This window comes from Polypterus senegalus, chromosome 4 (assembly GCF_016835505.1).
Source record: "Polypterus senegalus isolate Bchr_013 chromosome 4, ASM1683550v1, whole genome shotgun sequence".
In the NCBI taxonomy this organism is placed as follows: Eukaryota; Metazoa; Chordata; class Cladistia; order Polypteriformes; family Polypteridae; genus Polypterus; species Polypterus senegalus.
In genome coordinates this window covers 241,583,361-241,611,280 of record NC_053157.1, presented here as the reverse complement: position 1 = coordinate 241,611,280, position 27,920 = coordinate 241,583,361, and the positions used below count along the sequence as shown (strand labels likewise).

At 41.9% G+C, this 27,920-nt stretch overlaps 2 protein-coding genes across 2 annotated transcripts; both read right to left on the bottom strand.

Annotated features, from left to right (window-relative positions):
• Positions 1-448: 448 nt before the first annotated feature.
• On the bottom strand, positions 449-1,640 carry LOC120528962 (gastrula zinc finger protein XlCGF26.1-like). Its single transcript, XM_039753031.1, has 2 exons — positions 1,632-1,640; positions 449-1,534 (listed from the first exon to the last, which is right to left on the bottom strand). The coding sequence occupies exons 1-2, from the start codon at positions 1,638-1,640 to the stop codon at positions 449-451; spliced, it is 1,095 nt and encodes a 364-aa protein (XP_039608965.1).
• Positions 1,628-27,920, bottom strand: LOC120528343 (zinc finger protein 22-like). Its single transcript, XM_039752477.1, has 3 exons — positions 27,715-27,920; positions 22,107-22,620; positions 1,628-2,106 (listed from the first exon to the last, which is right to left on the bottom strand). The coding sequence occupies exons 2-3, from the start codon at positions 22,516-22,518 to the stop codon at positions 1,640-1,642; spliced, it is 879 nt and encodes a 292-aa protein (XP_039608411.1). The 5' UTR covers positions 22,519-22,620; positions 27,715-27,920; the 3' UTR covers positions 1,628-1,639.

Sequence of the window (27,920 nt, the reverse complement as noted above, 5' to 3'; positions counted from 1 at the left end):
ACATTGTTTATAGAGTCTTCACATTTTTGAAACAGCACACTTACGATGACTCGGAACACTCACGTTAAGAGTTCAAAATCTCCATCCTAGTTTCCTCCTTGAAGCCACAGTCTTGATATTCCATGAACAGGAAATGGCGAAGCACAGGATTAAGACAAGCAGGACGGTTAAAGCAGGAAGTTAGCTCCAAATATATTACAAACTTCCTCTTCATTTTTGTAGTCAGAGTGCTCACAGAATTCACCCATGAACGTGAAGTGATCTGTAACAGCTCTGTAGTCACAAATGTCCTGGTCTTCAGGGATTACCGAGGGAGGTCTCCACCCAAGAAATCCCTTTAAACAAGAACAGAGAAGATGCCTCGGATCATGCAGGTGGACACATGTACAGCTTGCAGATATGTCAATTTAACCCCCAAAGAGTCACATCAATAACACAGACCGAGCGGTCACTCTCCTGCAAGCTTCTCTGCCACGTTTGAGGCCAGGTTCTTGGCATGGATTCTCCTGTGCTTCAGAAGAGTGTTTGACACGCGGAATCTCTTCCCACATTCAGTACAAGAGTAGGGCTTCTCGCCGGTGTGGATCCTCTGGTGGACTTGCAGGGTACTTTTATAGGTGAATCCTTGCCCACAGTCCATGCAAAAGAACCGCTTCTCTCCCGTGTGGATAACCTGATGTCGCCGAAGATTACATTTGTGTGTAAATTTCTTCCCGCAGTGAACACAGGAGTATGGCTTCTCCCCGGTGTGAATTTTCATGTGGTGTTGAAGGTACCGGCTGTAGATGAAGGTCTTCCCGCAATCTTGGCAACAAAATGGTCGCTCCCCACTGTGAATCCTCTGATGCTGCTGAAGTTTCCCCTTCAGTCTGAACCTTTTCCCACACTGGTTACAGAAATACGGATACTCCCCAGTGTGAATCACCAAATGCTCTTGTAGTCCGCCGACCACTCGAAAGCATTTCCCACACACGGGGCAGCTGTGTGGCTTCTCTCCGGTGTGGATTCTCTGATGCTGCAGGAGGTCATTTTTACGTATAAACCTCTTTCCACAATCGCTACAAGAATGGGGTTTGTCGCCATTATGAATCTGTTGGTGGCCTTTGAGGCTGTACTTGTAGGCAAAGGTCTTCCCGCACTCCTTGCAGCTGAATATCTTGTCTCCGCTGTGAAGCCGCTGATGGTGCTGAAGGGTTCTTTTCTTTGTGAACCTCTTTCCGCATTCCACGCAGCCATAGGGTCTCTCGCCGGTGTGTGACAGATGATGTCGCTGAAGGTCGATTTTACGAATGAAGCTCTTCCCACACTCCGTACAGCAGTGCGGCCGCTCCCCGGTGTGAATTCGCTCGTGGAATTTGAGGCTGTTCTTGTAGGCAAACGTCTTTCCACACTCCTTGCAGAAGAAGGCCTTTTCACCGGTGTGACACCTCTGGTGGTGCTGAAGGGCTCTTTTGTCTGTGAAACTCTTCCCGCACTCACTGCAGCTAAATGGCTTGTCTTCACTGTGCGTCTTCAGGTGCTCCAGGAAGTGGCGCTTGTGAATAAAACGCTTCCCGCATTCCGTGCAGCAGTGCGGCTTCTCTCCGGAATGAGTCTTCTGGTGAGTCTGGAGGTACGCCTTACACACAAACGCTTTTCATCAATCGGTGCAGCAGTACGGCTTCTTGCCGGTGTGAATGCGCTGATGCTGCCGAAGGTAACTCTTGTGTGTGAATGTTTTGCCACACTCACTGCAGCAGTATGGCTTCACTCCGGCATGAATCTTCTGGTGCGTCTGGAGATACGCTTTACATGCAAATGACTTTCCACAATCATTGCAGTGGTACGGCTTCTCCCCGGTGTGACTTCTCTCGTGTATGCTGAGGTAACGCTTTTGCAAGAACTTCTTCCCACAGTCCGCACACTCATAAAAATTTTTGGTGTTATCGTTAAACTCGTTATCGGCTGTGGTGTCCTGATTCCTGCCATTTTGGAGGTTGTCATGCTGGTAAGGAGTTCCCGATCTGGAATCAAAATAGGCGTCCTCACTTTCTGGAAAGTCGGTGGGAATCACCATGACGTTGAGGTCATCCAGACTTTCGGCAACTTCTCCTCTCTTTCGCCTCACTAAAAAAAAAATCAGCACATACAAAACTCTGGAATATGACTCTCCACAACCACAGCCTCCCAACATTAAAAAAATTAAACAACATGCATTTTGTATGTTAAAATTAAGAACTCCAAGCATGCCAAAATACAGCTAAACTAACGGGGGCCTGGCATCGGAGAGAACGCAGAAGTCCTGATTAATGTGACATTCTTAAAAAATGCACCTAGCCTTTTTATCTCATCTTATTAAGGAATTTTATTCTTCTTTTGCACATTTCCCCAACCACCAAATATAATTTCAAGTTGGGGATCTCGGTTTCAAATCTCAGGCAATAAAAAAGCAATATAAAGAGATCTGTACAATTCATGAAGGAGATTAATAAATCGGCAAAAGACTACATTAACACTTTCACTTTTGTGATCCGAATGTGGAAATGGACTTACTGTTTAATAATAAGTTGCTACAAAAAAAATTAATAATACAATTTATTAGTAAAATAAGAATAATAGAAGATAGACAGACAGAGAGACAGATAGGTAGTTTACCGTAGTTGGCAGGATTAGATAGATAGATAGATTTAAAAAAAAAAAAAACAAATTACAGTAACTTAGACAAACTTTTTCTCTAATATAAAAAAGGCATCTTGCTTATGAATTCTAATCTTGCAATTCATGTGGTTAATATGGAGAAGTTCTTTAGTCAGTTACTAAGACTCTACTGCCTGCTTGCTGGGACAAGGCCTGAGGTGTCTCGAGAATTTATACAGTTTTAAAATCTGCATCACCTGGGGCCTCATGAATAACGCTGTGCATAGAACTCACACTATAACATGACGTAAGCACAAAAGCCTAAATGTGCTTACGCACAGAAAAATCCAGATGCATAAATCTGTGCGTTCGACAACTTCCAAGTTCTTCCGCTACATAAATCCTGGTCAGCGTGAAAAGTAATGCTCGTGCAAGCGCCTGCTGTCCTGCCCCAACTCCTCCCAGAAATACGCCTCTTTGAATATGCAAATCAATATAAATAGCCCATAAGCTTAGTGTTCTGTGAAAAGACAATGGGAAAAGCAAGAGGGAAAAATGGAAGAATTTGAGCGAATACCGTACTTACCTTCAATGAAATAATTTTTTGCAGCAGTACTCAGGGGTGGCTCTAGGCCCGTGGCGGCACTGGGCAGAGAAAGAATCGGTGGCCCCTTTGCTCTCCAATGTCAATATGGTATCATATGCACGGCGGATGGCCATGTCCGTTGCGGACACTGCATAGCCGCCTTATGCTCATGACATAAGCGTTTAACTTTTGCCGAAATTTGACGCTGCATTTTTTGCTGTGTCGTTATTTTCTCTTTCTGTTTTATATTCAATATATATTGGTGTGGCGGCCCCTGGGATTTGGCCCTGTGCAGGTGCTCAGTTTGCACATGCCTAAGGACGCCCCTGCAGTACTGTCTCTTTCAAATGTACTAACCTTCAATTCCTGTCCTTCCTTTTCTTTATCCAAGTAACTGATTGCCACACAATCACCTCTGTAATAGACGCTAAGCCATTTCTAAGCTTATAAAGTTAATTCTTCAAAAGGAACATTGAAATATCTTCGTAGTACATGTTTAATTATCCTATCCTTCATGCCAGTCCCAGTGAAGCATACAGTGAGAGGCAGGAACAATCCGTGAACGGAGTGAGCGGAGTGCCAGATCCTTGCTAGCCCAGCAACACCGTGTCCTTTAATTATTAACAATATAGATTATTTAAATAAAGTTAAAGTTTTATCTGTATAATATAATCAACATATTTTGCAGCATTTCATCTTAAAAATTATATCGTCATCATAAGTAAATACGCGCTTTATAAAGTGGCTCAGGTTGTGCGATATTATAACTGTACAGTAGTGTAAGTTTACAGTGAGGTGATTCAACTTATAAGTACTAACAGTTCTACAAGGAGCAGCTGGTGGACTGATTGAGTGCATTTAGAGCTGTTGGGATGAAATTTTTTCTGAAAGGTTTGAAACATTTGCCATGTGAGAAGCAGTTCAAATAGGAAGCATGGCTGAGGCAGCGTGTGCTTGATGCTGTATACAGACAATTCTGTTTTTTCCGATCAGCTTCTCTGAGTGGTGCAGTGAGAGTAATATGGAAAAAGATGATCCGCTGTGGCAATCCCTAACAGGAGCAGCTGAAAGAAGATGAAGGTGCAGTGACAGTAACAACATTACAGCAGTTATGGTATTTGGAATAGTTTGACCATTCCATGCACCATTATGTTGTTACTGGTTAATTACAATCAGATGCATTAAACTAATGAACAATATGCGGTTAATTTTAGTGTATTTAGAAAGCCGCGTCAGGGACGTGGATCTGAAAAAGATGAACCACACAGGAACAGTTGCACTGCTTTGACGCTGGGTGCCACCAGTCTGCAAAACTGAGCGGAGAACTTGCGTACGACAGGGTATGAGGTACGGTGGAAATGTGTGTGGCTTTACACCAAGTTTAGGTTTTATACATCGCGATTTGAACATAGAAACGTTCTTATGCAACATTTCTGTGCATACGCACCGTTTATACATGAGGCCCCTGGTCTTTCCTGGGACCTAATGTATAAACAATGTATACACACAAGAATGTTGTGTATGCCTGTCCGTTTCCACAATCACTTTGAGATGTACTAAAATCTAAACATTTTCACAGCAGCCACACACCATGCACATGCACTTTTCTGCTCGGTTGTCCAAATGGGCAGCACCCAGCATCACAGAGGCGCTACTCTTCCTGTGTCTTGTACCTTTCTTTTTCATATGAACATCCCTGATGCAGGCTTTTATCATATACATCAAAATAAATTGCATACCGTTCACAAATTTAAGGCACTTGATTGTAATCATTCCGTAATAATACAATCTTGCACAGAATGGCCAAACTATTCCAGCTATCATGGCTGTTTTAGCATTGTTAGAAGACAGTGTGTAATTATAGATGATGACGACTGGCTTTTAACACTGGAATTACCACAGCCTATGAGAAAACTCGAAAATATGGCCCACCTTAAATCCGTTTGCACCTCTCTCTCAGCGTCTTTGGTCCTTTAAATGTGCCGATTAAGACAAGCAGCCGGCCATTCCATCCCCCCACCCACCGCCGCAGTTTTTTGCAAAGAAGTTTCTCAGTGCTCAGTGTTTATCTTCGAGTGAAGTGCCGGAGCTTTATTGGGTAAAAAATACATCGTCATTTAGAATACATACATTTCACGTGTGTTCAGTGTCATCAACAATCTCTGTAAAAATGTTAACACAGAAAAGTTTTTCATGTATTACTAATAATTGACAAAATGTAGACATGAAACTATAATGTGTGAAACCTGAAATATAAATATGAAATAAACACTTTCACAAAAGGTACAAGTATAACAAAACAAGTGCACTTTTATTCAAGAATTTAACCGATGAAAAAACAAAAGCAGGTTACGGGAGGCGGTTGATACGACAGCTTGCGTGGCGCAATGCTAAAAACTGCTGCCTTTCAATCAAGAGGTTGCGGTTTCGATTTCAGTTGCTTCCCAATTTTACCATTTTGAGTAGTGAACTGCTCTTATTGTTTACATCATACAATAAAAACATACATTTGATTTGCGTCTGTAAATTTATAGTACTTGTCGATTTTTTTTTTTTTTTCAGATTTATTCTCTCATGATCAAGCTTCCACAACACCCCCAACGTGACGCCTTTTTCAGATAAAGATGTGGTAGGTACAAACTTATTTTGTTATACCCCCTCTTTATTTGAAAACCGTGTCAGATTTTGTGTGCGAACGAGACTGGGAAAATTGTGGATATGGGTGCGAGTGTTATGCATGACTTAGAATGACTGTGGATGTGAATTGTTTTTATTCAGTTTTATTCTTGAGTGTTCCTGCTCACGCTGAATTAGTATGCACCTTCTGATCCATGATGTCAAAGCTGCTTTGACAAAAAAAGAGAGACATAGATATATATGACATTTGGAATAATTCATTTTATGACCTGTATTGTACATTTCAGAAAACGTTGTTGCTCTAATGCAACATTATTTATTTGCATACCTCCATGCGGTTGGTTTTTTTCCAATCTTGGCCAGTGTCCACATGTTGCTGCATGATGGTATCTCTTTTCAACATCCAAAAGATGCAGAGGACAGAATAGTACAGACACGTCAGTTCCAAGCTACATACAATCATCAGATTCAAATGTTAACAGTTCCCACACACAGCCAAGGACCATCTATCTTACATTTACGACATGTGTATAAGGTGTGAAGCCTGAAGTCCAAATATCAAAGAAACACTTTCACAAAAGGTACAAATATAACAGGACAGGTGCGCTACTATTCAAGAATATAACTGCAGAAAAACAACCCACATTAGGGTGCGACATTGACACGCATTTGCTACGAACGCTTCGATGGTGCAACGATATCAACTGTTGACTGGTAATCTAAACTTCACGGGTTCAGCGGCCGTGTCTCAGAAACCCGAGTTCGATTCTCCGCTGGGGATAAAGTGTTATTTTTCTTTCCTTGTTAACCTCAAACGGATATAAAATTTATAAATTGGTATGCACTGTCACTCAATCAGATCGTTGTATTTTCATGTTGGATGCTCCTTTTAAAATATTTTTTAACAATTCAGACTGCAATTAACATGAACAAGTGTCCTTATAACTGTTATTTTTAAGATCCATAACACACAGACAGAAAGAGCACTGCGTAATAGAGAGACAGACAGACAGACAGACAAGGCACTAGATATATAAATAAACAGGGAAGGCACTGTATAATAGAAATATTGAAAAAAAAAACAGCTAAGGGGATAGATATATAGATAGGAAGAAAAGGCACTATATGATAGGCAGACAGGGAAGCTGCTATATAATAATAAAATTACTGTTATTACTATATAGATAGACAGGGAGTTCACTGTGTAAAAGACAGACAGAGAAAGCACTACTAAATGAAAAATGGTACAGCCTTTTTATTAATCAGCAGATACTTTAGGAAGGCAAAAAGATAGTGAGAGTACATGTAGATGTGAAAAGCACTAGACAGACAGACAGATATGGAAGGCACTGTATAACAGATACAAAACTGTCTGAAAAAACAGGGTATACAGTAAATAATATACAGGCAGAGAAGTCACTAGACAGGTAGATAGACAGACATGAAAGGCATTATATAAGACAGATAGATAGGAAAGACATTATATACTAGGCAGAAAGGGAAACCAAATACTATTATTACTACACAGACAGACAGATTGGGAATTCGCTGTATAATAGGCAGACAGCAGAGGCACTATATAAGAAAACAGACAGAGAACGCACTAGACAGATAAATCTCAGCATTAGCAATATATTAGTTTTTTTATATATATATATATATATATATATATATATATATACACACACACACGTGGACAAAATTGTTGGTACCCTTCAGTCAATGAAAGAAAACTCAAAATTGTCACAGAAATAACTTTAATCTGACAAAAGTAATAATAAATAAAAATTCTATGAAATTTAACTAATGAAAGTCAGACATTGATTTTCAACCATGCTTCAACAGAATTATTTAAAAAAATAAACTCATTAAACAGACCTGGACAAAAATGATGGTACCCCTAGAAATAATGTGACCAAAGGGACATGTTAATCCAAGGTGTGTCCACTAATTAGCATCACAGGTGTCTACAATCTTGTAATCAGTCAGTGGACCTATATATAGGGCTCCAGGTAGTCACTGTGTTGTTTGGTGACATGGTGTGTACCACACTCAACATGGACCAGAGGAAGCGAAGGAAAGAGTTGTCTCAGGAGATTAGAAATAAAATTATAGACAAGCATGTCAAAGGTAAAGGCTATAAGACCATCTCGAAGCAGCTTGATGTTCCTGTGACTACAGTTGCACATATTATTCAGAAATTTAAGATCCATGGGACTGTAGCCAACCTCCCTGGACGTGGCCGCAGGAGGAAAATTGATGACAAATCAAAGAGACGGATAATACGAATGATAACAAAAGAGCCCAGAAAAACTTCTAAAGAGATCCAAGGTGAACTTCAAGCTCAAGGAACATCAGTGTCAGATCGCACCATCCGTCGTTGTTTGAGCCAAAGTGGACTTCATGGGAGACGACCAAGGAGGACAGCATTGTTGAAAACAAATCATAAAAAAGCCAGACTGGAATTTGCCAAACTACATGTGGACAAGCCACAAAGATTCTGGGAGAATGTCCTATGGACAGATGAGACAAAAATTGAACTTTTTGCCAAGGCACATCAGCTCTATGTTCACAGACGGAAAATGAAGCACATCAAGAAAAGAACACTGTCCCTTCTGTGAAACATGGAGGAGGCTCTGTTATGTTCTGGGGCTGCTTTGCTGCATCTGGCACAGGGTGTCTTGAATCTGTGCAGGGTACAATGAAATCTCAAGACTATCAAGGGATTCTAGAGAGAAATGTGCTGGCCAGTGTCAGAAAGCTTGGTCTCAGTCGCAGGTCATGGGTCTTGCAACAGGACAATGACCCAAAACACACAGCTAAAAACACCCAAGAAAGGCTAAGAGGAAAACATTGGACTATTCTAAAGTGGCCTTCTATGAGCCCTGACCTCAATCCTATTGAGCATCTTTGGAAAGAGCTGAAACATGCCGTCTGGAAAAGGCACCCTTCAAACCTGAGACAACTGGAGCAGTTTGCTCATGAGGAGTGGGCCAAAATACCTGCTGAGAAGTGCAGAAGTCTCATTGACAGTTACAGGAATCATTTGATTGCAGTGATTGCCTCAAAAGGTTGTGCAACAAAATATTAAGTTGGGTACCATCATTTTTGTCCAGGCCTGTTTCATGAGTTTATTTTTTAAATAATTCTGTTGAAGCATGGTTGAAAATCAATGTCTGACTTTCATTGGTTAAATTTCATAGAATTTTTATTTATTATTACTTTTGTCAGATTAAAGTTATTTCTGTGACCATTTTGAGTTTTTCTTTCATTGACTGAAGGGTACCAACAATTTTGTCCACGTATAGATATATAGAGATATAGATATAGATATATATATATATATATATATATATATATATATATACACACATCATATGTGTGTGTGTGTGTTTGTGTGTATCTGAGATTTATGTCAATAAAACAAATGAAAAATGATTCAGTCTGTTTATTATTCAACACATGCTGCAGGAAAGCTAGAAGGCCGTTAGAGTACATATAGATCTGAAAGGCACTAGATAGACAGTTAAATAGGGAAGTCACTGTATAATAGATGTGGGATGCAGTTTTTAAAATATTTAAAAATTGAGACTGCAATTTACATGAACTAGTGTCCTTATAACTGTTATTATTTTTATGTTCTGTAAGACAGACACTGTCAGACAGATCACTGAATAATGTACAGACAAAGGCGTTACTAGATAGATAAACTGGGAAGGCACTGTATAATAGAAGAGATAAAACTGTCAGGAGTGGGTAGGTAAGTAGATAGGAAAGGCACTATATGACAGGTGCTGCAGAAAAGCAAGCAGGCAGTAAGAGTAAATTCACACGTGAAAGGCACTAGATAAATGGTTACATAGGGAACGCACTTATATAATAGGCAGACAGAGAAGGCACTAGACAGATACATAACAGTATTAGCTATATAGTAGTTTCGTGTTATATATAATAGGTATTTTACAACTCAGATAATTATGTCAAAAAGAAATACATGAAATCACATATTAATAGACACACGCGGCACGCTGGCAAGCGGGCAGTGAGAGCGGAGATAGATGTGAAAGATGCTAGATTGATTGTACACAACAGGCAAAAACAGCGACCACTTGATAACAGTATTAGCTATAATCAAAGAAAGCATTAATTAATCAACAGAAATAACCGCGATCGACATTTTAAACGTAACGATTTACTTTAGAAAAAAAAAAGAAATACGTCCAGCACGTCTATGAAGGCAGACACTGCAGGCAGGCAGAGCGGCGAAAAGCGCAGAACAGCGCCCCCCAAAACAGAAGTGGCAGAAAATAGATTGCATCGGTAGTGGTTTAGAAATACCATAGAGAACGAATGGAAAACGTTTTAGGGAGTTTCAGATGAAGAATACGGATCCCAGATGAGTCCGTTTTGAGAAGTGAGCTGCATGTATTTTAACTACTTTAGAATAAAAACATACATTTGATTCCAGTCTGTAACAGCCGGTGTAATTTATGATACTTGTAAAGGTTAGCTTTGTTTTTTTTTATTCAGTTTTATTCTCTCAGCCGCGTTCATGATCCAACAAACTAAGTCGGTGCACGTGCCCAAAACATTAACATTTATATGTTACTTACAAAAATGCCAGATCGATTTGGCTCTTATATACAAAGAACGGTTTACCTCTGTTATAGCGTGTCTATGTGAAAACAGCAGCGTCAAATGCGGAGGTGGTGGCGGGGGTTAGGATCGTGAACGCGGCTGAGAGAATAAAACTGAATAAAAACAAAACAAAGCTAACCTTTACAAGCATTATAAATTACACCGGCTGTTGCAGACTGGGATCAAATGTATGTATTTATTCTAAAATAGTAAAAATACGTGCAGCTCACTTCTCAAAACGGACTCGTCCGGGATCGAACCTGTGAAGTTTAGATTACCAGTCAACAGTTGATACCGCTGCACCACCGAAGCGCTAGTAGCAAATGCGTGTCATTGTCGCACCCTAACGCGGGTTGTTTTTCTGCAGATACATTTTTGAATAAAAGCGCACTTGTTCTGTTAAATTTCTACCTTTTGTGAAAGTGTTTCTTTGATATTTGGAATTCAGGCTTCACACATTATACACTTCACGTCTACATTTTGTCAATTATTACTAAAACATGAAAAATGTTTCTGTTTTAACAATGCGTTTCCTGTATATAGATTGTTGTACACACGGAACACACATGAAATGCAAGTGTTCCAAATAACGATATAGCATTTATAAAAGGTGTCATTTTGCTTGACTTCTCACTCACAAGCAACTGACACGAAGGTAAACAGAGAAAACTGTGCACCGGTGGGGAATGTGATAGCAGACTGCTTGCTGCTTGTCAACACATTTAAAGGACAAAAAACGCTGGCGGAAAGGTGAGAAGCGATTTAAGGTGGGACGAATCTACAAGTTTTTTTCGTAGGCTGTGGTAATTCTAGTGTTAAGTCGATTTTGATTTCCCTGAGCTCTCCTCTTGGCGCTGTCTGCTGATCTGGTGCCAGCTTTACAAAAGCACACTTTGAGGACTTGCGCTCTACCTGCTCCTTTGCAAGTTCTGTCCAGTCACAGGTTTTTTAGCCACAGGAGCTTTTCAACGTGAACCTGCGGACTGATAAAGTATTTTACAAACATCACCGAGTCACGCCATGCCAGCTGTATAGGGTGGTATTATCTGCTTGTCTTTCAGATAGGTAATATTTCTTTATACTGTGGTTGAACTGGCAAAAATCAAAGTGTAATTCGCAGCAACGTCTGTTTTTCCAAATATACGGGGGATATCCAGAAAAAAAAGGTTACAACAGCTGTTAAAAATCGAAAAATGAATATATTTCAACCAAATTTACAGGGTATGTTCCAAAATATGTGTTTATTACTTAACATAATCGCCATCAACTTCAATGCACTTCTTCAGCCTGGACACCAGCTTTTTTATACCCTCGTCGAATACGCTCCGCTCCACCTCCGAAAGCCACTTCTCCACTGTTTCCTTCACCTCCTCATCGTTGGAAAAATTTTTCCCACCCAAGAATTCTTTCAGTTCGGTGAAAATCTGAGGGCGCAAGGTCCGGGGAATAGGGTGGGTGGGGTTAACAATATCCCATCCAAAGGACACAAGCAGGTCCTGAGTCACACGAGCGGTATGGAGTCTGGCGTTGTCGTGAAGGAGGGACACACCACGAGTCAGCATTCCCCTCCTTTTGTCTTTAATCTTTTTTTTCAAATTTTTTTAGGGTCTCACAATATGTTTCAGCATTGATGGTGGTCCCTTTGGCCATGAAATCCACCAACAAAACCCCTTTTCTGTCCCAAAAGACAGATGTTATAATCTTCCGCTCTGAAAGCTGAACTTTGAATTTTTTCTTCGTCATGAGTGTCAGTGCGACCTTCTTTGAACGACCTAACCCACTTGTAAACATGCTGACGTGACATAACCTCAGGTCCATACGTTTCCACAAGCTGACGATGGATCTCAGCCGCAGATTCGCGACGCAAAGTGAGAAACTTGATGACCGAATGAATCTCGCATCGGCGGTAGGTGGAGCAAACGGCCTCAGCAGAGGCTGACAAACTTGCTTGCTGTGATGACATTCCACAACTGACTGACGCGGTCCCGGGCTTATTTTGACCGTTAGGACCCCCCTACAAGCAGGTATGCCAACCTTCGAAAAAAAAAAATTCCCTGCACCCTCCAGGGCACTTGTAACCTTTTTTTCTGGATATCCCTCGTAATTGGAGGGATCACCCCGACAAGTTACATTAGCCAGGGATGATTCACCAAATGAAGGAGATGGCATTACATCATCTATAACTGGAGAACCTATAAAAAGGACAACTCCGCACAGTCGCAGGTGTTTTTTACAATTAGTGTGGCAAAAGGCAAGCAGTCCTTTAAAGGATAGCGAGTCACCTCAAAGGGCCATGTAAAGAGCAGAGAATCGATCCATTGTGGCACCAGGCATTGATGCTACAATATAAAGGTGCTTTCAGAGAATGAATTTACTTATGTAAATAGGAAGCATTTCCAGTCTATTCATGTTCTTCTCTACAGTCCACTGAAAGTGTGTTGCGTTGTTCAAGCATGTAGCGTACTACATCATGTGGCACAATTGTGGCTTGCCTGTACCTGAAGAGATGCGGTATGATGAACCTGACTCTGACCCACCTGATGATCATTCAAATTGGACACCGTTACAAATTCATTTAAATGTAATTAGCAGAATGTAAAAACAGGTAATCAGATGCATTTTTAACTAATTAATTTAATTTGTGGTCAATATCACACAGTACAGCCCTTAGTTCATTGGCCAAACTGCGACTGTAAGCACACAGCGGTGTCTGAGGTGGAGATGTGTGCACAGCCAGCATCAGAAGATATCCTGGGCACAGCAGCACCATCACCACCTGGGGCAGTGTCCTCGGCACAGGGATCACCCTTAGCAGTATTGTCTGAAACAGAATAAACAGATGGTGGACTCTGACTCGCCTTTCCACAGCGACTTTGATGTCTGACCATCTCTTTTTTATTTCAGGCATGGTGTGGTGACTTTCTGAACTTGAACTGTCGAGTGTCTCCTCCACACTGTATCCCTCCAGAACTTCCTTTCATTGCTTAAACCACTGCTTAAGCCAACAAATATTACGTTTTTCCTTGCCTCCACTTCGGATTCACTGAAATTCTTTTTCCATGGGCTCTTGCCATTGTCTTTTAACAAAATACAGAATGGAAAGTGGCTATCTGAATTGATTTGCATATTCAAAACCATTACGGACACTAAGGAGGGACAAAAAGATCTGTACCGATTGGCTAGACAGAAGGACCGTGCTGGGAAAGATGTGCAGCAGGTTAGGATGATAAAGATGGAAACGTACTCACAAGTGAGGAGAGTGTGTTGAGAGGATGGAAAGAGTACTTTGAGAGGCTGATGAATGACGAGAACGAGAGAGAGAAGAGATTGGATGATGTGGAGATAGTGAATCAGGAAACGCAACGGATTAGCAAGGAGGAAGTAGGAACAGCGATGAAGAGAATGAAGAATGGAAAGGCTGTTGGTCCAGATGACATACCTGTGGAAGCATGGAGGTGTTTAGGAGAGATGGCAGTGGCGTTTTTTAACCAGATTGTTTAATGGAATCTTGGAAAGTAAGAGGATGCCTGAGGAGTGGAGAAGTGTACTGGTGCCAAAATTTAAGAATAAGGGGAATGTGCAGGACTGTAGTAACTACAGGGGAATAAAATTGATAAGCCACAGCATGAAGTTATGGGAAAGAGTAGTGGATGCTAAGTTAAGAAGTGAGGTGATGATTAGTGAGCAGCAGTATGATTTCATGCCAAGAAAGAGCACCACAGATGCAATGTTTGCTCTGAGGATGTTGAAGTTTAGAGAAGGCCAGAAGGAGTTGCATTGCGTCTTTCTGGACCTGGAGAAAGCATATGACAGGGTGCCTCGAGAGGAGCTGTGGTATTGTATGAGGAAGTCGGGAGTGGCAGAGAAGTATGTAAGAGTTGTACGGGATATGTACGAGGGAAATGTGAAAGTGGTGAGGTGTGACGGATGCATTCAAGTTGGAGGTGGGATTACATCTGGGATCGGCTCTGAGCCCTTCTTATTTGCAATAGTGATGGACAGGTTGACAGATGAGATTAGACAGGAGTCCCCATGGACTATGATGTTTGCTGATGACATTGTGATCTGTAGCGATAGTAGGGAGCAGGTTGAGGAGACCCTGGAGAGGTGGAGATATGAGAGGAGAGGAATGAAGGTCAGTAGGAACAAGACAGAATACGTGTGTGAATGAGAGGGAGGTCAATGGAATGGTGAGGAAGCGGCGAATAGAGTTGGCAAAGGTGGATGAGATTAAATACTTGAGATCAACAGAACAGAGTAATGGGGATTGTGGAAGAGAGGTGAAGAAGAGAGTGCAGGCAGGGTGGAATGGGTGGATAAGAGTGTCAGGAGTGATTTGTGAAAGACGGGTATCAGCAAGAGTGAAAAGGAAGGTCTACAGGACAGTAATGAGACCAGCTTTGTTATATGGGTTGGAAACAGTGGCACAGGAGACAGAGCTGGAGGTAGCAGAGTTAAAGATGGTAAGATTTGCATTGGGTGTGATGAGGATGCAAAGGATTAAAAATGAGGATATTAGAGGGTCAGCTCAGGTGGGACGATTGGGAGACAAAGTCAGAGAGGCAAGATTGCGTTGGTTTGGACATGTGCAGAGGAGGGATGCAGAGTATATTGGGAGAAGGATGCTAAAGATAGAGCTGCCAGGTAAGAGGAGAAGAGGAAGGCCTAAGAAAAGGTTTACGGATGTGGTGAGAGAGGACATGCAGGTGATGGAGGTGACAGAGCAAGATGAACAGGACAGGAAGATATGGAAAAAGATGATCCACTGTGGCGACCCCTAACAGGAGCAGCCAAAGGAAGATGATTAAATATGCAAAATTCGGGGAGGAGTTGGGGTGGGGCTGTAGGCGCATGCTACAATTCACATTGGTTAGGATTTATATAGGATTTATAAAGGTGAAGTGTGTGGAGCTTGGCGTACGCAGTTTTACATATCTGGAATTGTTTTGTGCGTACTCATATTTGCAGTGTTGTCCGTATGCCATGTTTTAGTGTGAATTCTATACAGAACACCCCTAATGATGAGCGTGAACAAGCCAAAGCCCTGAGGAGCTAACACAAGGTCTGAGATCTCAAAACTCTTGGTGTGCCCAAACTACTGCAAAGTGCTTCTTTTCTCTCCATCCCCCAGGAGTGGACGAAATGCAAATAATCAACTAGTCGTTTTTAAAATGCCAAAAAGCATACGTCTTCCTTAACTATATGCTTTATTGGGGTTAGTTCATCTTCTACTCGCTTCATGATTCACGGAAACTTGAAATTTTGACCTGAGGTGCCCAAACTTCTGCAGTCCACGGTACTTCTGTGTAGACTGTATGGTTTCAAAAGAACCGTTGGAATTTCATTCCTTACTAGGTTCTTCCATCCAAAAGCGGCAGATCACACAAATCTGAAACATGGGCCGACTTAGCATTTAGAAATATCATATACTAGCAAAATACCCGCGCTTCACAGCGGAGAAGTAGTGTGTTAAAGAAGCAATGAAAAAGAAAAGGAAACATTTTGAAAATAATGTAACCTGATTGTCAATGTAATTGTTTTGTCACTGTTGTGAGTGATGAGTGTTGTTGTCATATATACACATACACGCACACACATATATATATATATATATATAAACGTATATATGCATTCATATCTACATATATACATACACACACACACACACCTATATATATATATATATATATATATATATATATATATATATATAGTCTTTGGGTGCGAGCAACTGTTGCTGGGGTGCCAGAATCCATGAAGGAAGAAAATGAAAAACATTATTTGTACAAAATCTTAATTTATTTATCCATTCCTAAATAATTAAATGGGCAGGCTATTTCAGTATCAGTGTAATACGCTGTTTGTTAAAACGGATGACTCCGCTCTTACGTGCAAGTCTGTGGATATTATGAACTATCGTATCTGTTCAAGTTCTGTTTAAATTTTAAATAGAAGGAATTTTTATTTAGTCGACAGAATATTATTCCGGAATAAATCAACTCAAACCTTAAATAACTTATAATATTTTGTTCTCCATAAAAATATATCCTGTCTAAATTATACAAGTTAGAAATAAAGTAAATGTTAAAAGAACAAACATTGAAATTTCTTTACTCTTATGTAATTTTATATAAAAAATAAACTTAAATTTTAAATATCCCAAAAGATTTTGCTCTCCATAAAAATATATCCTGACAAAATTATACAAATTCAAATATGAACATGGTGCATAAGAAAACCTGGAAATATAAATAAAATGTGTTCTTTTCAGCAATAACAAACCAAATCATTCAGTTGTCTTTGCTCTTATGTCATTTTATCAGAGCGGACGCCTGGCATCTTTTTTTGGCCACAAGTTCGTTTCTGTTTGGTGTGAAGTTCTGTGTTGTGGAGATTCTCAGGATGGACTGCAGGTGCTCATCAGTGAGGCGACTCCTGTGTGCTGTGTTGTTAGTCTTCATCACTGAGAAGAGCTTCTCACACAGATATGTGCTACCAAACATGCAGAAGGTTTGAGCCGCATGTAGACGGAGCTGAAGCACTTCTGCGGGAATGGAGTGAATAAACTGTGCGGGCCGTGCAGTATCGTACTTTGCCTTCAGTGTGCCATTACACTGCAGCTCAATCACCTCCATCTGAATCTGCACAGGTGCAGTTTCCACATCGACGGCAAATGGGTTTGAAACAACTCAAAATTCTTTTTTGTTCTTCAAAATCACCAAAGCGCCGTGCGAATTCAGTGCGCAGTGCGCTCAGTTTATCAGCAAAGTGCATATTTGGGAACACCTTTGTGTCGACTTGGTTCAACATTACTTGGCAACAGGGAAAGTGGGGCAAGTTGCACTGGTGCATTTGTGTCTCCCATAAAAGTAGCTTCACTTGAAATCACTTTGTGATTTTGCTCGGGTAAAAACGTCTGCTGAAGTGTCAGATTCTTTTTTAACTCTTCTGCTTTCTGTATCTTCTGCATTTCATTCAGGTCTTTCAGGTTATCTTGATGTTTTGTCTCATAGTGCCATCTTAGATTAAATTCTGTAATTACAGCCACATTAGCTCCACAAATGAGACACACGGGTTTACCGGCAATGTCAGTAAACATATACTCAGCCTCCCATCGGTTTTTAAAGGCTCTATTTTCAGAATCACCTTTTCTCTTTGGCATCGTGTGGGATAGCTTCGCAATAACTTGCAGCATCATAAGCTAGACTTGATTAACGCGGTAAGTGTTCGGCAAGGCAGCTGAAGCGCTGCATCATGGGATCTGTAGTTTATTGTGTTACCAGCGCTTCATATCCCCGGGCCGTTAATAACAATAATATATAAAATGATCTCGCGGGCCGGATATAATTACAGCATTATTACGGGCATACTAATTCAGCGTGAGCAGGAACACTCAATAAATCTGAATCAAAAAAAAAAAAAAATCAAGCAACTGTGAGATATGAAGAAGGTAGATTCACCAGTGTTTGTGTGTCAGCTTTTATCCCTCCAGATCAGAGAATGTCCAGTTCCATTTCCTCAAAACACCACTCACATCTACAGTTATTCCCAGTTTCAGATAAAAAGTAACAGCATCAGATCCCTGGGGTGGGTGGGTTTTGTATCGTGATCATGACTGAGAGAATAAAAGTGAAGAAAAAAAAACACTTTTACAAGTGCTATAAATTTACACTGGCCATTACAGACACAAACCAAATGTATGTGTTTAATGTATATTAACAATAACAGCTACTCACTACTCAAAACATAAATTTGTAGGGGAGATGGTTTCGAACTCACAACCTCTGGATTATAAATCAGCAGTTCTTACCGCTGACCCACAGAAGCTATCATATTGCACTTGTACCTTTTGTGAAAGTGTTTATTTGATATTTGGCCATCAGCCTTCACACATTATACACGTCAGGTTTACATTTTGTCATTTATTGTTAAAACATGAGAAATGTTTCTGTTTTAACAATGAGTTTACACAGATTGTAGTAGACACGGAACACACATGAAATGCACATGTTCCAAATAATGATCTATTATTTCCCCTTACAACTCTAGGTAGGTCACTCCCACATAATCAAGGCTTGAACTGGGAGAACTTCTTGCCCGTTCTGCGGCGGTGGGGATGGTATAGCAGGCTGCTTATGCTTATTGACACATATACAAGACAAAAGATGCTGATGGAGAGGTGCGAAGGAATTTAAGGGGGGCCGGGTTTACGAGTTTTATCGTAGGCTTTGGTAATAATAGTGTAAAATGCAAGCAGGTTTTGCCCACTCCTCTTGCTACACATTTCCTTCTGTATTTGTCCTTTTCAACCTTTTCATACGTCCATCAACTTTCAAACTGATGTTAATCAAAACTTCACGCCATGAATTGCTTACCTCTGTAGTGTTGTGATGAGGGATCATATAAAAGCATATATTTTCTAACTTCTTCGACGGGCCTTTTCTCGATCTACTTAAAATGGCGGAAGATGAAATATAGAGGAAATATGCAGTACCAAACTGGCCAATCAGAGAGTTGTAGGGGTCCATGCGGGTCCTGCTCCCATGCCGGCTCTTTCACCTTCTGCCTTTCCTCTTTTCTCTGATCTTTTCCCTCTCTCTCCCCACCCATGCTTCTCCTTTTATAATGGGGACACAGCATGGCTGTGGCAATCAGCAGTTCCCGGGATCAATTACGGACACGGGCGATTTCAGTGCGAAAATGGCCCCAGCCGTCTCACGCCAGGGAACTGCTCTGGGCACACTACCACGCCCCCCCCCACCTTAAGCTGCCGATTATCTCTCCATTATAAAAAAAAAATCTTGGAAGGAGACGAGATTTGATTTTCTCGGAGAGACACTAATACGTCCCGCGAGACGAGTCCACACCCGGGGCCGGAAATAAAGGACAAAGAGTAGATGACAGAGTAGAACGTCGTAAAGAAATCATAAATGTTGATGCAGTACACATGCAGAGCAGGTTAGAGATACGAAAGTACGAACATTCAAAAGTCTCAATAAAAGGATAGTAAAGATCGCATTAACGTAAACAAACGGAAATTATTACTCGGTGAAATAACAGAACAGCGAAAAGAGAATGAATATATTGTTTGGATTTAAACTTTAAGTTGGATATTGTAGATCATCTAATTTGTGTTGCCAGTGAGAATTAAAAGATTCTAAAAAACTTTGGTGCGGAATGAAGTCCCGTGAGACAGAGACTTCTGCCATGAGATTCTTTCAAGTCACGCCCTACTTACAACTATTTTCAAACAAGACCACGGACATCTAGCCTCTCAGTCGTGTGAATGCTTCTGGCAGACACACTTCCTGCGCTCTCAGCTCTTATAAATTTTATCAGGACAATAATTTTATATGCTCTAGATGACAAGTTAACAACTAAGCGAAGAAAGAGCATGAACAAATATTTAAACAAGTTGTTTTACTTATTAGTGTGAAAGAAATGATATTCACTTATGGGGAGTTATATATTGCGTTGTCACGATGAAAGTCCAAATGCAGAATCAAAATTCAATGCGATCATGAAGAAAAGTTAATTCCAAATATTTTAAAGTTTTAAAGTAAAAGTGAAAATAATACAAATGTAACAATTCCCATGAAAATCTCTCAAAATTGTATATCTGGTTAACCAAACCCGGAGGTGGGCAAGCAAGGAAATCAGGGGGCTGAGCCCCTGGTTTATTTATAAAAAAAAAAACGGCTATCCATTTCGAGTCCGGACCCGCTATATCACAGTCTGCAGCGATGCACCACATTGTTTAAGGAGGTTACGCCGCAGATTTAACGTAAAAGTATAAATTAGCCTTGAGGCTGAGCTCAGACTCCCAGTGAAGGACGCTCATCTCCCTGGCTTTGATCCACAATCGATTTCTTTCGGTCACCAACCAAAGCTCACGGCCATAAGCGAGGGCAGGACAGTAGATCGACTGGTAAATCAAGAGCTTTACTTTACGGCTCACTCAGCTCTCTCTTTTCCATGACGGATGAGTACAACATAACTGTTAACTCCACTCCGATTCCGCCCATCGATCTCTCACGACCTTCTTCCCTCACTTGTGATACCTTAAATTTGAGGTAGCACCTCCATCCTAACCAACACAGGGCAATCCACCTTTTTCCAAGCAGTGAACTGCGACTGTAGACTTGGAGGTGATGACCCGAATCCCGAACGCTTCATTCTCGACTGAAATGCACCCCAGTGCATGTCGAAGATCACAGCCCCAAGAATCCAGACGATCTTTTTGATCTCCGATTCCTTACTTGTTTTTCCACTTTGCCTGGTGGTCCCTTTAGTTTTGGTTCCACTGAAGTGAGAAACTTAACAATGACCACCAACCTCCTGTTTTTTTTAACTCTAGCCGGGTCATTCCAAGTCAAATCAACCAATGGCCCACACACTTCAGGAGACCCCCCCAATAATCCCCATTTTTGATGTAAGATAGATACTTTCCAAGATACAGCCAGTCCACTTGGGGGTGTCGATTCTATCCAACAAGACTTTTTCATTACATTTCACAAGTCCGTAGCTCTAGAAGTAAACCACCAAGCAGGCTCAGACTTGGCACGCCGGTTCATTGGTATCGTATGTGACGAAATTAAAACATTTGGTTCAGATGACCCCCGCATGGTCAAAGCAGCCCCTTGAAAACTGACCAAAATTTCATTGGAGTTTTTAGCTTTTGCGGTACCGCCGATTTGTGTAGGATACAAACAACCATTTCTCAAATTTTTGCACTCAACTTTGGAAGTTCTTCAAATGCGGGAGGCAATTTGCACATTTATGCATTTCCCCACTGCTTTCCACATGAGGTAAAGTTAAAGCAAAGCTGCATTCAGGCAAATCAGCACGCATATAAAGTGTGGATGAGCACGCGTATGGGAATTGCAAGCGATATCAACACACTGGGAGTCATGGGCACACATTGTACTGGAGCAGCCCACCGTATTACCCAGAAGAGAGGAGGGGGCGGGATGGGTGATTAACAGTGAAGTGTCACACTAGTAGGCTGAGCTCTGCATTACACAAACTCCTTGGGCTTCGTGTGACACTTTACAACGTTCAAGAAGGCAGGTGGAGACTCCTGGGGAGTTAAGACAACTAGAGTCACACCAGAAGATGGGGTTGATGGGTTTTAACTGCACGGCATGGCACAGCACATTACTCTGGAACACGATCTAAACACTGGGACAGCATACTTGGACTTATACTCATTTCTACTCAGTGACTTTCACTTTGTGAAGCGTTTCCCACAACCATAACAGTGGGAAAGATGGCTGTGGATCATTCCTTGGTAAATAAACGTGCCAGTTATCGGGCTAAACTCTCCTTTGGTGTGGGTGTGTGTGCCACAGTCTTCAGATCTGGGCACTCGTTACTGGATTATTTTTGATGCCACGACGATCAATGTCTTGACAATTACATGCAGCTTAGCGCAGTATCCTACCAGATTTTCAGCACGATTCCTACCTTGGTGAATACGAGCCCTGACCCTTGAACTTCCTAACACACCCTAAAATGCTACCGCCATTATGTTTGGAGGCCGTGGAAGATGCCATACAAAAAAATAAATTCATTGAAATAAAAAAAAAACCCAAAGTGTGGACCATGACGATAACATCTCCCCACTTACGTGCAGAAGATGAAGGTTGCTCCTCCCGCCTCCTCAGAGGGGCATTCGAGCCACCCGTCCCCGCCGCACCAGGAAAAGTGTTTTCGCGGAGAGACTCGGACTTGAAATCCTCCTCCTTCACCATCATCGGGCCGCCCTCTTCCGCGACAGGCATCTCGCACTCTTCTTCTTTCACGCGGACTGCCCACACGTTACAGGCCTCCTCTTTCATTTGCTCAGGCTCTTCCCCCAGCTCGTCGTCGTCATCATCCTCCTCTTCTTCGTCGTCATCAAGGTAAGATAACATCTTGTCAATGGGCTCCTCTTTCACTTTGACGATCACCTGTTCATACTCATCTTCTTCTTCTTCCTCTTCCTCCTCCTGTTCCTCCTCAAGCTCCTCCTCTTTCACGATCACTGAAATCTGATCCATGGTCTTCGATTCAGTTATGGTGGCACTTCTGATGCGCCTTTTGAGGACCGAATGTGTAGCGTTGGGCCTCTGATCTGGTGTCCAAGGCAGAAAATGTGGATGCTGAAAAAAAAGAAGAATTCAGTAAGGACCACGGCATGGAAAACGACAAGAACAAAACGATAAAAAAAATGGAAAAAATGAGGTCTGCAACATCCAGAGAGAGAAACCACTGGAGCACTTAGTGGTGCTTGGTGGGCTGATGTGTTGTTTCTTTTTCATTTTTTAATTCTATGTGATTTATTTTGAGGTCAGTTATTGTTTTCATTTCTATGTGAAAAAGTAACCGCACCCCATGACAAGCTTTTCCTTGTTTAAACCTAAGTGGACACGTGAAGATTCAATCTTCACTTAAACAGCATCAATAGATAAAGGTGACCGAAAATAACATACAGCAGGCCACATTTACACATTCTGGCCGTTGTATCATTGAAATAAAACAGAAATGCAAAGCAAGTGCACCCCCTCCATTTATCAAGACCTCAAATCTGAATCAGCTGCAGAATATCACTAGAGGGGATCTCGTCTGACCCTGTCCTGATATTTAAACTTTAGTTTGGACCGAAGTGTGTGTGATCACCAAGTCAAGATCCACAATAGCCCTCTGAGGCCTTTCACAAAGAAAGTTCTAGAGGCCGAGGAGTCTGAGAGAAGGGACTAACTGGAAATCAGACATCCCACCGTCAAGAGATTAAAGTGCCAGTAGGAAGTTTCATCACCGGTGAGGAATCACACAGCAGAAACCATTCAGAGTTCAATAAGTAACTCTAAAAGGCACTATATAAAGTCAGGAAGTGGCTCAATCCCACCACCCTATCTCTGTAAGACGTCTCCCCACCTTTGAGTGTTCACATTATTTATAAAAAAAAATAAAAAAAATAAAATCACCAAATGTCCCTATTGTAAGTATAACTAGCCTGGAATAGTGTTACCAATAAAAAGGCAATAAAAAGGCACTATATAAAGTCACAAGGTGACAGGCTTAGTCCTACCACCTGCCCCCTGAATGTAGTCTCATCACCTGTAAGGACTCACATTGTAAAAAAACAAATAAATAAAATCACCATAAGTCACTATTGTAAGTATAACTAGCCTATAATGGGGTTCACAATGAAAGGCACTATATAAAGTCACAGGCCTACAGGCTCAGTCCCACCACCTGCCCCCTGAATGAAGCCTCATCACCTGTGAGCGCTCACTTTATAGAAAACAGGAAATATCTGTATTGCAAGAATTAATGAGGCCTGCATCACGTTGCTGATGAAAGGCGCTATATATAAAGTCACAAGGTGACAGGCTCATTCCCACCACTGTCTGTTTCTATGAAGTCTCATCATCTGTGAATGCTCACAATCTGAAAACGTCCTCATCCTCCTGTATAATCCGCTACCGTGGCTGTTCATTTGTCTGTCCAGGATGTTACATCACCTGTCGCTCGCAAACCGTTTGAACTATTGACCTGACATTTGGTACACATATAATACGTGACATCTACTATCTGCTTTCGGGATGATGATTGACCTCCAAAGTTATTCCTCTTATTATTTTATTTTGTTGTAGAATCAACTCTCAGCAGCGGCCAGCAGGGCGTCGTTCTCATCCCTCCCACCTTCGCCGTCACTTCCTCTACCTCTTCATATCTTAAATCATTATTGAGGCAGATTGAAGACTTAAGTGCCAGATTAAGTGAAAAATAAGGAACTACTAAGTAAACGCAACACAAACACTAACTTCATCAGTTTTAACGTGAAAAGATGCCAATGAGAGAAGAGAAGAGAAGAGAAGAAGCAGGATGCTAGGGAGGATAAAAGAAGAGTTGCTCAGGAAGCGTATCAACCTCTGAGCAAACAAATGATAAACGTACAGAGAAAGAAAGAGGATGAAAACTAGGAATGCTCAAGTCAAGTGTATAATGTGCAGTGTGCTGTTAGTGATTGAGAATATAACACAGCCTGAAATGTCTGCAATCCTCTTTGGCTGAAGCTGGAGTGAAGTGAAGGGGTGTGTGTGTGTGGTGGGGTTCCACAATTTCAAGAGCTCTTCATAAAACAGGCTTCTTTGGGAGGGGGGTGAGAAGATCCAAATAAAAGCACATACAGTGTTTTGCTAAACAGCAAGAGAAAGACCCACCTGAGACTTGGGAAAAAGTGTGAAAAATTAGAAGTTTGTGACCAGACGTGAAAGAGGAATGAAAGTGTGGCACCACCAACTACACACTCATTCTGGCCGGGCCTCAAGAAACACCAGAACTACAGATAAATGTGTGAAGAAAGAAAGAAAGAAAGACAGACAGACAGACAGACAGACAGACAGACAGACAGACAGACAGACAGACAGACAGACAGACAGACAGACAGACAGACAGACAGATAGATAGATAGATAGATAGATAGATAGATAGATAGATAGATAGATAGATAGATGTGAAAGGCTGGCAGAGACTGGCATCCTGACAGAATGGACTCCCTTCCTGAACCTGGCTGGGAGGCCCAGGTGGCAAATAAGCATAAAGAGAGTAAAGAAAGGCAGGAGGTTCTATGCCTACATGAGGATCCAACCATAGGAAGCCATCTGACGAGTGGGTATGCTGGCATCCCGGCAGGATTACATGAAGGAAAAATACACAACTGAAGGGCCAGCTTGAAGGAAGGGCAGGAGGAGCTCAATTGTTCAAACGTCATGCTCCCCTGAACTGATAGCTGTCAGGTACACCAGTGGCTTTTCACAAGGCATGCTGGGAGTTGTAGTGCCCACAGAGCAGCCCTGTTGGAGTTCTTGGGTGCTCCATTATTTTTTTCAGACTTCTGATTGACCTGGAAGTATTTCCATCAGGCTAAGCCCTGACACCAGAAGTACTCCTGGGTCCGAGATAAAAGGAGCCTCTCAACTTCATCCAGGTGAGTTGAAGTCGGGTGAAAGGAGGACAAAACTCGCCTGGGAGGATGAGTGGTGGAGGAGAAGCAGGAGAGGAAGAAAGAGAAAGACTGTGGATTTGTGCTGAAGTGTATTAAAGAAGATTTATGTCAGGTAGTTGATGATAAGAAACCTTACATTTGAACCTGGGACCTGTGTTTATGTGGTGGGGTCTGAGGTTTGGGGTGCTGTAACTAACTGGTTACAAGAAATACATAGATACACTAGATGCAAAAGGCACTTTATAATTAATAGACAGATATGTGATAGGTACTATATGAAACAGGTAGGTAGGTAGGTAGATAGAAAATAATAATTCTTTATATTTATATGGTGCTTTGCTCAATACTTAAAGCACTTTTCACAGATATATGAAAGGCACTATATCACAGATAGATATAAAGAAATGAAAGGCACTATATAATAAATATAGATAGATATGAAAGGCACTATATGATAGATAGATAGATAGATAGATAGATAGATAGATAGATAGATAGATAGATAGATAGATAGATAGATAGATAGGAAAGGCACTATATAAACGTCACAGGCTGACAGGTCAAAGCCCACTGACTTCCTGAAGGAGTTTATTCAGGTCTCACCATCTGCATGTACTGACATTATGGATATCTGGAATCATCCGTGTGGCATGTGGAATGCCCTTCCCCCTCGTGGTGTTCATGATGAAAGGCACTATATAGAGTCACATACTGACAAGGCTCAATCCCACCACCTACCCCCAAATGAAATCTCATCACCCATGAGTGCTCACATTGTCAAAATCAGGAAATCTCCATAGTGTAAGTATAACTATCTCTCAGCCGTGTTCATGATGAAAGGCACTATATAAAGTTACAAGATGTCAGGTCCAATCCCACCACCGGCTTCTTTTATGAAGTCTCATCAGCTACAGAGATTTTTCCTGTGAACTCCTACAGTTGTATACAGAAATGGAGATGATGGTACTCATGACAAAAGGCACTATATAAAGTCACAAGGCGACAAATTCAATCCCACCATTGACGGCCTTTATGAAGTCTCATCAGCTGTGAGCGCTCACAATCTGGAAACATCCGCACTGGAAGAATAACACCCCCTGAACTGTATTCATGATGAAAGGCGCTATACAAAATCACCAGGTGGCAGGTTCAATCCCACCACCTACCCCTTGAATGAAGTCTCATCACCTGCGAGCGCTCACATTGTAGAAATCAGAAAACATCCGTATTGTAAGTATAACATGCCCTAAATCGTGTTCACAATGAAAGGCACTATATAAAGTCACAGGCCGACAGGCTAAGTCCCCCAGCTAAGTGTTTCTATTTTAGTCTCATCATGTGTGAATGCTCACAATCAGCAAACATCCGTACTGTAAGTATAACACGGCAGGAATTGTGTTCATGATGAAAGGCCCCATATAGTGACAAGGTGACAGACTTCATTTTGTCATTTCAGGTCTCATCATCAGTACCTGCCGTCTGAACTATACCCAGTATGGCATACACAAAGGGCCACATAAGAGCCTCTATATGAAGCGACAGGTTCAATCCCACCACCCCACATGCCTATGTCATTTGGACACCTATAACAACAAAAGAAGTAGGACACCCTGTGCAGCTCGGATTGGCTCCCCACTCCCTCCTGACACGAAACTGGACTAACTAGACTCGTGTACGTTAACATTACATGAATGAGGATGTAGGGTGAAAGGTGCTACATAAACGTTCTCTGTGACAGGTACAAGCCCCATTGCTCACTCCTGACTCTCGTGTTTCACCCGACCCGGCAGTGTAAAGCACCTCGGGGATGGAGTTCGACTAACAAAGGCGCTATATGACTACTTATCGTCACGTGAGACCATTTCTTTATACTTATGGCCGATTCAAAAACCACTTGGGACAAATAAGAACGTTTCCGTGAGCACAGACGCGTGAAGCCCACAAGCGCGAAGAGCATCCGTCGCCGTTTTAAACGCAGCTGTCCGCCCGACCCACTGCGCGTTCTTGCTCGTCGCTCTTGGCCGCCTCACATTCGCTCTGTGGTACTCGCCGCGTACACTGGCGGCCATGTTGCCTGGGTATAAAATCGAGGGGCGACTTGTGCCCGCTGCACGGCGCAGCAGGAAAGAAAGCAGCGGAGGCGACGCGAGCGCACCCAACCACCTCCCGCACGCTCCCTCAGCGCCTCGAAGCTGCGATGCACGCTTCTCTCCCGTTCGTAACAATCTCGCGTGGCACCTACTTGCTGCAAACGTCCAGGAGCGAGCCGAGCGCAGGCCGACCAACGACCGACCAGGCAGCTTCTCAACTCATCTGAAGAGCAACGTCATCGACAGCCGCAGCGATTCCGTACGGCAATGAGGCAGCCGCAGACTTCACACTGCCATCTACCGGACGGAGGGAAAATTGTCTCTCCGAGGAGCTGAGCCATCTCAGCTGAGACGGGCC